The sequence below is a fragment of the Oryctolagus cuniculus genome, chromosome 18 (assembly GCF_051225735.1).
Source record: "Oryctolagus cuniculus isolate XC-2025 breed Fujian yellow rabbit chromosome 18, ASM5122573v1, whole genome shotgun sequence".
NCBI classification, from domain to species: domain Eukaryota; kingdom Metazoa; phylum Chordata; class Mammalia; order Lagomorpha; family Leporidae; genus Oryctolagus; species Oryctolagus cuniculus.
The window spans coordinates 9,103,280-9,111,631 of NC_142884.1; the positions used below are offsets into that span (position 1 = coordinate 9,103,280).

The following is an 8,352-nucleotide window of genomic DNA, read 5'->3' on the forward strand; positions in this document are numbered from 1 at the left end:
GACTCTGTGGTCAGTGGCCTGGGGGTCAGGAGTCCTGGCCCCCTGTCCAAGCTCCAGGCGCCCATCCCGGGCCTCCACACCGCCCCAGGGCTCAGGCACGGCAGGTGTCTAAACACGTGATTTATTGGGCCTCCCCCGTGTCCCCCCCCCCCACAGCAAAAGCATCTCTGGGTCGGACCCTCGGTCAGAGTGGGCCGCTATGCAGCGAAGCGTTCCAGGAAGACCCCCGGGTGCCCCTCCCTCCGGGGCTCACACGAAGTTGTCGGGCAGCGTGGCGGGGGACAGGGCCTCCAGGCGCTGCGGGCGGCCTCCGCGCGGCGGCGGGGGCAGCTTGGGTGGCAGCGGGGGTGTTGGCGGCGGCTGCTTGGTGGCGATGTGCGAAGGGACCCAGGCATCTGGCGCGTAAAAGTACAAGTCGTAGGGGTCCTTCGGGGTGTCCAGGTGCATCACTGTGGAGGCAAAGCGGAGGGGTCGCGCCCGGCCTAACGGCCACGCCGCTGGCCATGCCGAGGCCCCAGCGAAACTCCGCATCGCCGGCCTTTTAAACAGCGTAGGGGCTCTGGAAAGAGCACGGGAGGCGTGGCCTCGGGCACCTGGGCATGGCCTGCAGTGCATGGGGCGTGGCTTCCAGGCACCTGGGCATGACCTAAAGTACATTGGGCGTGGCTTCCGCGTATCTGGGTGTGGCCTGTAGTGCATGGGGCGGGCCTGTAGTGCAGGGGGTGTGGCCTGCAGCACATGGGGCATGGCCTGTAGTGCATGGGCGTGGTTTCTGGGCATCTGGGCGGGGCCTGCAGTGCATGGGGCGTGGCTTCTGGGCATCTGGGCGGGGTCTGCAGTATGCAGGGCGTGGCTTCCGAGCATCTGGGAGGGCCTGTAGTGCAGGGGCGTGGCCTGCAGTAAGTGGGGGCGGGGCTTCCGTGCATCTGGGCGGGGCCTGTAGTGCACGGGCGTGGCCACGCACACCAAGCAGGAAAGGGCGGGCTCCAGGCCCGATGCAGTGCCTCCCTGGGCGGCCAGGGCTTTTACTGGCCTTGGATATGAGGGACCAGTCCGTTTGGGCAGGGCGCCCTTGGGTGCTGGGTGAGGGCGGATTCAGGAGACGTGGATGCAGTCGGGGCGGGGGCGGGGCTCTCACCGGCTTCGTCTCCGTGGTCCGGGAGCCGGTGGTGTGCGAAGGGGCGGTGCCGAGCCGCGCGGCGGTACAGGCACCACAGCAGCAGGAAGATGCCGATCAGCAGCCCGGTCCCCGCGAAGAACAGGCACAAGGCCCCGCCTCCCGCGCCGCGCGGGCGCCCCACCAGCGTCACGCCTGGCGGAGGAGACCGCGCTCAGCTCCTAGCCCTCCTCCCTCGGCCCCGGGGCCGGCCGCAGCGCCTCCTCCCTCGGCCCCGGGCGTCCCGGCCAGCCCCTCACCGGTCTCCTTCACTCGTTCCACCACGATGATGGTGTTGACGCTGTCGCCTCGGCTGCGCCTTGGGGGGTCCCTGAGAGTGGCAGGCGCCCGCTGGTTGGGGGGTCCTGGGGGAGCAGGGGGGCTGGCAATCCGGGCTGAGGGAGGAGGGGTGTCAGGCCCTTTGGAGCTAGAGTTCTGGGGGGCCTTCAGCTCCACGGCCCCTGGGGACTCTGAGGGGGGCAATGTCGGGGAGTCGGGCTGGGTGGCCGCCGGGGTGTCAGGTGTGGGGCTCAGGTGCGCCTCGCCGAGGGCGGTAGCTTCCTCCTTGAAGGTTGCAGGCGTGTCTGGGGGAGGAGTCGTGGGGATTTCCGGGTCAGAGGTCACGGGGGTCTCCGTTGCATTTCGGGAGTGGGTTGTGGGGAGCTCTGTGGGGCCGGGGTTGTGGGTCACATGCGGTTCTGGGTTGGGGGTCCCAGTAGGGTCAGGATGCAGGGTCTGGGGAGTCTCAGTGGTGTCGGGGTCACGCGTTTCTGGAGATGTGAGGTCAAGGGTCTTGGTGGGATCGGGATTTGGGGTCTCTGGGGCTTCCACACGTGAGATTTCTGTGGCGTTAGGTTTGGGCGTCTCTGGGGGTTCCGGGTGTGTAGTTTGGGTAAGGGTAGTTGAGGCCACGGGTGATGCTGAGTGTGGAATTTCAGCCGGGTCAGGTTTGGGGGTCTCAGAAGGGTCTGGGGTGCCCGGGGATTCTGGAGTAGGGGCTATGAGTGGGTCGCGGGAGGGGGTCTCAGGAGTCTCTGAGAACAGGGTCTCCCCGAGGTCAGGCGCGGGCGTCTCGGTGGAGCCGAGGGCAGAGGGCTCCGGGGCAGCCGCGCGAGCGGTCTCGGAGGGCTCGGGCCCCTCTCCCGCGGCCGCTTCAGGAGCCAGAGGGGAGGTCTCGGAGGGGCGGCCCACCGCGGTGGGGTCGGAGCCGGAAGACGGTGAGGCCGTGGGGGCGGCTCTGGAACCCAGCTGGACGAGGAGGAAGGCGAGGAGGAAGAGGACGGAGCGGAACGGCTTCATGGCTGGGAGGTGCCTATAGCTAAGACGGGGAGCGGGAAGAATGGGGTTAAGTTCGAAGGGGCGCGCGGGCCCCGCCCACGCGCAGAAGCCACGCCCGCCGGTCCCCAGGAGGACCCCGGCGCTGGCCTCGGTGGCCCGGGGAGACCGAGGCGCGGGGCTTCCTGGGAGTCGTAGTTAATGCCTTATCTATCTCCCTAGGGGGTCCTGGAAACATTGGGAGGGATGACACCTGTGCAAGCCCGCTGGGCTCCCAGTCCGCGGAGCTCGGACATCCGCGGCGGCCCCAAGGAGGGCTGTGGGGCCGGACTCCCGGGTTGGCCGCGGGCAGGCAGAGGCCCCCCGGGGCCCGGGCGGGCAGGTTGCCGGGGGCTCAGGCTCCTGAACCCCACAGGGTGAGGGGACTTGAGGGTGGAGCCTCCTGGCTCGTCAGAGGCTTTGGGAGCCCTCAAGTTCACGGGCCTAGGATTTTGAGGCAGCCAGGCTAGGAGGGTTTGGGGGTTGGAATTCGTGGGTGCTGCGTTCTAAGGGAATTGGGGGCCCTGGTGCCTGGGTCCTCCAGAACTAGGGGTCTGGATTCCCCAGCCTGGGGGGGGGGCAGAGAAGAGGCGCACCTGTGAGCCGGACCCCTCCCTCTCCCTGTGCACTGAGGACAGAGCTGGGAGTGTGGAGTCCCTGGGGCTGAGGCAGGGGGTCCTGGGGTCTCTTACCTGCCCCGGTGTGGCCGAGATGCAGCCGCCGAGCAGAGCTGGATGCAGGGACAGCGGCTGCTGCAAGAATGGCTGTGGGCAGGGTGGCAGGAGGCAGGGTCCCAGGGGTGCGCAGGTGACGCACCTGACCCCTCTCTGGGGAACCTGGACGCCTAGCGACAGGATGAGGCTCTTAAAGGGACAGGGGTAAAGGACCTTGTCTCTGGGGGCGGGAAAGGGAGTTGGATGTTCTGGGGAGAGATGTGGGCAAGCAAGCTATCTTCCATTTGGACCCGGGGTCCCGACCCTCTGTCTTCCCCTACTCCCAAACCCCCAAACCTGAGAGTCGAGGGGGGGCTGCTACATTCCCCCGGGAGGCAGAGCCCTCATCTCCCTCCCACAGGCCAAGGAGCCCAGGCCTTCCCTCACCAGAATGCAGGAGTGAGTCTCTGTCCTGCCTGCCCAGACCTAGGAGCCTGGCCCCTCCTCTCCGGGGGAACTGGGAGCCCAGCTCCCCAAGTCTCCAGATGGCTGCTGCCCCTGTAGGACCGCCAGCCTTGGCCCCCACTCACTCCGCCACTTTTGTCTTCACCATGCCCACACTCCTGCCGCAGGGGACCCGGGCTGGCTCCCTGCTCACGGTCCCTCTGCGGCGCCTCCAATGTTGCTGTCTTTTCGACCCCAGGCACACACACCTGGACAGCCTCTTGCCTCCCCTCCCCTCCCCGTCTCTCCCCGTCTGCCCGGTGTCTCCCCGCGGGCTCCGTCTGCGGCACTCCCTCCCTCCGGGATGTTTCTCAAGACCTCTCTCTCCTCTCCGCTCTCCCTTCCTCCGTGGCTTCCCCCTCTTCCTCCTCCTTGTCTTTCCCTCTCCGGGTTCTGTCTTCTTTGTGTCTGTCCCTCATCAGTCCCTGGGCTCGGTGGCTTTTTCCCTCTTTCTCTCAGTCTCTGTCTTCTGCTATGATGGTCGCTATTTTTATCCCTCGGCCACACCCCCTGTGTCCACTTCTCAGTCTGTCCATCTCTCCCCCTCCCTCTTCCCTTCAGGTCCCGGCTCGGGTCCCAATTAGTTGGTGGCGGCCAAGGCAGCAGCGAGGCCCCCACCCCCGGCTTCTCATTACAGCTGGCTGTTCCTAATGAGCCTTGGGGGGCGGCTGACCTCGCACCCCAGCCCCGGGCCTGCGTCACTGCCCGAGCGGGGGCCGTGGAGGGGATATAAGGGGGCTGCTGGCCGGCGCTGCCCCAGCCCGCTGTGGTAGGGGCCCTGCGGGAGGCAGCTGGGGGCTGGTGCTTGGCGGAGTCCGGCGGCTCTGGCGCTGATGCGGACCTCACTGCGTCCGCCCCTCCTTTCCCCGCACGTGATGGAGTCCCGCCAGGTGTCCAGGAGCCCACGGGTGTGGCTGCTGCTGCTGCTGCTCCTTGTGCCCGGGGACGCCCGTCCCACCCCGGGAGTCGCCCTGCCCCCCGCAGGGGTTCTCAGGTGCGTGCAAGGCCTAGGACTTCCAGGGAGGGGTGGAGTGAATTCCAGAAAAAGGGACACAAACCCAAAGACAGGGCCGCAGAGACCCAGAGATGGCAGAGTTGGGGCGGGGCAGGGGGCAGCGGGGGAGTGGGCGAGAGCAAGACCGGGAAAGGCCGTGAGCAAAGCAGGTGCAGAAACGGATCCGGCCCTCGGGCGGCGCGTGCTGGGCGCCCGACGGGAGCCACGTGTGCGCCGAGCGCGGGGCGGGGCGGGGCGGGGCGGGGGTGGGCGGCAGGTGCAGGCACACAGGGACCCGCCCAGGGGAAGAGGGGCTTCGAGTCAGCCCGGCGGCGGCGGCGGGCGGTAACGGCGACTCCCGGTCTCCCCGCAGCCTCCGCATCCCGGTGCGGGCCCGGGCGGTCCCGGCCACCCCGGCATCGCGGCGGAGCCTGGCGCTGGCGGACGACGTGGCTTTCCGGGAGCGCGCGCGGCTGCTGGCCGCCCTGGAGCGCCGCCAGTGGCTGAACTCCTACATGCAGAAGCTGCTGGTGCTGGGCGCGCCCTGAGCGCCCCCAACGCCCGCCCAAATAAAGACCCGCGGACAGCTCGCGACCACGCCTCCTTCCTGTGTGACCGCGTGTGCGGGTGTGCGCGTGTGTGTAGGGCGGGCGGGGTGGGGCTGGGGGCCGCGTCGTCCCCTCTGGCGTCTCGCGCCTCGAGACCCCCTCCCCCTTTAAAAAGTATTTGAGACCCCCCCCCCCCCAAATGCCTGTATCGGCCAGGACTGCAGGAGGCCCAAGCCAGAGCCTGGAACTCAATCCAGGGTATCCGAACCATCACCACCGCTTCCCAGGGTGCGCATTAGCAGGGAGTTGGCTTCGGAGCAGGGATTCGAACCCAGGCTCAATGTGGGTGCAGGAGTCCAATGTGCGACCTAAGCTCCGTGCCAAACGCCTGTCCCACGTTCCTTTCTTTTTTTTTATTTTTTGACAGGCAGAGTGGATAGTGAGAGAGAGAGACAGGGAGAAAACGTTCCTTTCTTAAAATAATAATGATAAGCACCTGTCCCCCCCTCCCCCCCTCAGGAGCTGGCTTCTCTGGGCCCCGCTGCGCCCCCTCCCCACCCCTCGCCTCCGGATTCTTCCTTCCCATCCTGACCACGCCCTTTCCTCCCGGTCCCACTCCGCAGGACTTTTCCTTTCCTCTTTGGGTCTTCCAGCTCTGTTTTTCTGAATCTCGCTGTTCCCGCCCCCCACCCCTCCACACTTCCGCGCTTGTTCCGGGCGCACAGGGGCGGCGCTCCTGGCACCCAAGCCCGGGCTGCCCCAGACTTAGCCTCTGGGCCGCTCGGCGCCCCCTTTCCTCATCAGACACACCCCCAGAAGACGTCCGCACCACGCCGGATGCCCAGCGGAACGCCTTCATTGGAAAGAAGTTTCCGTCTCCTTTCAGGGCTTTCTGGCCGCGCCCCTCGCAGGAGACTTTCGGGGCGCCAGAGCGGGGCGGAAGGAGCGGCGAGGGGACCAGGCGTCCGTTCCGGGGGGCGCAGGCCGGAACGCGCCTCTCCGCCCAGGCCCGGGCAGCACCTCAGCCCCGCCCCCAGCGGTCACCATGGAAACACAGCTCGAGGGACGCGGAGGGAGCTGAACCGCGCGGTCCGCGCCGCTCGTACGGACCGCGCTCTGATTGGCCTGGAGGAGAGGGCGGAGCCAGGCGCCTGGGAGCGCGGGGAGAGGGGCGCTCCGCGAGCTCTCTTGGAATTTGCATATCCGGGAGGCGGGCCGAGCTGTAATTGGTCGTCGGGCCGCGGAGGCGGGACTGCGCCTCTGTCATTGAGGACTACTGGGTAACGAATAACTTCTGCAGAGCTACCTGAGTCGACCTCATTTTACAAATAAAGAAATGAGACTCTGAAAGTCAGGAGCAATTTCCCCAAGTTGTCAGTTCAAGTAAGGGACGGGAGGGTAACTGCAATTCAAATCTGTGCATTTTTTCTTTTTTAGAGATTTACTTGAAAGGCAGAGAGACTGTGTTGTGTGTGTGTGTGTGAGAGAGAGACAGAGACAGAGAGAGAGACAGAGAGGGAGAGTGTGTTATCTCTCATTCACTGGTTCACTCCCCAGTCGGGGATGGGCCAGGGTGAAGGCAGGAGCCTGGAACTGTTTGGGTCTCCCAGGTGGGTGCAGGGGCCCAAGCAGTTGGACCATCTTCCGTTGCCTTCCCAGGTGCATTGGCAGGGAGCTGGATTGGAAGTGGAGCACCTGGGACTCGAACCGGGCTCCAGCCATGACTTAATTCCTTGCATCACAATGTCTGCCCCCCAAATTGGTGCCATTTCTTTCTTTTTTAAGATTTATTTTTATTTATTTGTAAGAAAGAGTTACAGAGAGAGGTAGAGGCAGAGAGAGAGAGAGAGAGAGAGAGAGGTCTTCCATCTGCTGGTTCACTCCCCAAATGGCTGCAACAGCCAGAGCTGCACCGATCCGGAGCCAGGAGCTTCTTCCAGGTCTCCCACATGGGTGCAGGGGCCCAAAGACTTGGACCATCTTCTACTGCTGACCCAGGCCACAGCACAGAGCTGGATCGGCAGAGGAGCAGCCGGGACTAGAACCGGCATCCATATGGGATGCCGACGCTTCAGGCCAGAGCTTTAACCCGCTGTGACACAGTGCCAGCCCTGGTGCCATTTCAAGTCCAGAGTTTCCCCCTACTCTCACGGAGACCAGGTGTTGAAACGCTCACGAGCAGTGCCACACGCCCGGCACGCCCCTACGCACAGTGGTTCTGCTGGTGCTCAGTCTGTTTGCCGGAGAAGGGCGGATGGGGGCTGGCCTGGCCCCGCCCACACTCTGCTCTCGCCCGGATCCCGGCCTGACATCTGCAGCTTTCCCAGAATGGTGCCGGGGATCCCTTTCCTCGCCATCACTCCCCACAGAATCCAGCACTGCCCCCGGGTGGGAGCTCAGGGCTCAGTCAGGGTCCAGGCCCCAAACCCGCTGGTCCTGGGTCCGTCCTGGGGCTGTCAGTCACCGGCTCAGGCCGCAGGTGCTCCGCTAACCCCTCCCTCCTCCTGTCAGTCTCCAGCCCAGCCTCTCTGCCCATCCCCGCCTTTCTGTCCACTCCCAGCCCAGGTCAGGCCTCATCCCCGCCCCCTGGCCTGCAGCCCCACCCCTCCCTCCACTTTCTGGGGAGGGCCCAGGAGGTCTTCCCACCACAGTTACCTGCCTCCCCTGCCCGCCCTGCTGTGGGGGCTGGGAATGAAGTAAGTGCAAACCCGTCACGGGTCTTGCCCCCCCCCCCCACTATTTCCCACCACGCTCAGCCCCAAATCTTTCCTTGGCTATAAATCTTTTTATTTTTTTACTTAAAAATGTTTCTTATTTTCAGCCACTTTGAAAGCAGAGAGATGGGGTGCAGGGAGAGAGGGCGAAAGAGAGCATCGCTCATTCACCCTGGCTCACTGGGTAACTGCCCGCAGCAGCCTGGCCGGGTCAGGCCGAAACCAGGCGCCCGGAGCCCCTCCGGGTCTCCACCGTGAGTGGCAGGGCCCAGGCCCTTGAGCCGTCATCACTGCCTTCCAGGGTGCACTGACAGGATCGCACGCAGCGGCTTAGCCCCCTGTGCCACAGCCGCCCCCAGTTCTAAATCCCAGGAGCAGAGCGCTGGGTAGCCCCCCCCCCCCGGCTCAGCACCCAGGCTTCAGACTCTGTGCCTGCGACACCGTTCCCCTGCCTGCACCGACCCTCAAC

The 8,352-nt window shown here is 65.6% G+C and overlaps 2 protein-coding genes across 2 annotated transcripts; one reads left to right on the forward strand and one right to left on the reverse strand.

Moving 5' to 3' along the window:
• Nucleotides 1–122: 122 nt before the first annotated feature.
• On the reverse strand, nt 123–2,573 carry GFY (golgi associated olfactory signaling regulator). Its single transcript, XM_008252801.5, has 3 exons — nt 1,417–2,573; nt 1,139–1,312; nt 123–449 (listed from the first exon to the last, which is right to left on the reverse strand). The coding sequence occupies exons 1-3, from the start codon at nt 2,453–2,455 to the stop codon at nt 250–252; spliced, it is 1,413 nt and encodes a 470-aa protein (XP_008251023.1). The 5' UTR covers nt 2,456–2,573; the 3' UTR covers nt 123–249.
• Nucleotides 2,574–4,259: 1,686 nt separating this feature from the next.
• PTH2 (parathyroid hormone 2) lies at nt 4,260–5,188 on the forward strand. The gene is made up of 2 exons (XM_002723914.5): nt 4,260–4,621; nt 4,995–5,188. The coding sequence occupies exons 1-2, from the start codon at nt 4,461–4,463 to the stop codon at nt 5,167–5,169; spliced, it is 336 nt and encodes a 111-aa protein (XP_002723960.2). The 5' UTR covers nt 4,260–4,460; the 3' UTR covers nt 5,170–5,188.
• Nucleotides 5,189–8,352: the final 3,164 nt, after the last annotated feature.

Bases quoted from the DNA above. Each gene is read 5' to 3' on its own strand.
- GFY (XM_008252801.5), bottom strand. From the start codon at position 2,455: ATGAAGCCGTTCCGCTCCGTCCTCTTCCTCCTCGCCTTCCTCCTCGTC. The intron at 1,313-1,416 runs GTGAGGGGCTGG...CTCCTCCGCCAG, and splicing joins GGAACGAGTGAAGGAGACCG to GCGTGACGCTGGTGGGGCGC. The intron at 450-1,138 runs GTGAGAGCCCCG...TTGCCTCCACAG, and splicing joins GGACCACGGAGACGAAGCCG to TGATGCACCTGGACACCCCG.
- PTH2 (XM_002723914.5), top strand. From the start codon at position 4,461: ATGCGGACCTCACTGCGTCCGCCCCTCCTTTCCCCGCACGTGATGGAG. The intron at 4,622-4,994 runs GTGCGTGCAAGG...GTCTCCCCGCAG, and splicing joins CCCCCCGCAGGGGTTCTCAG to CCTCCGCATCCCGGTGCGGG.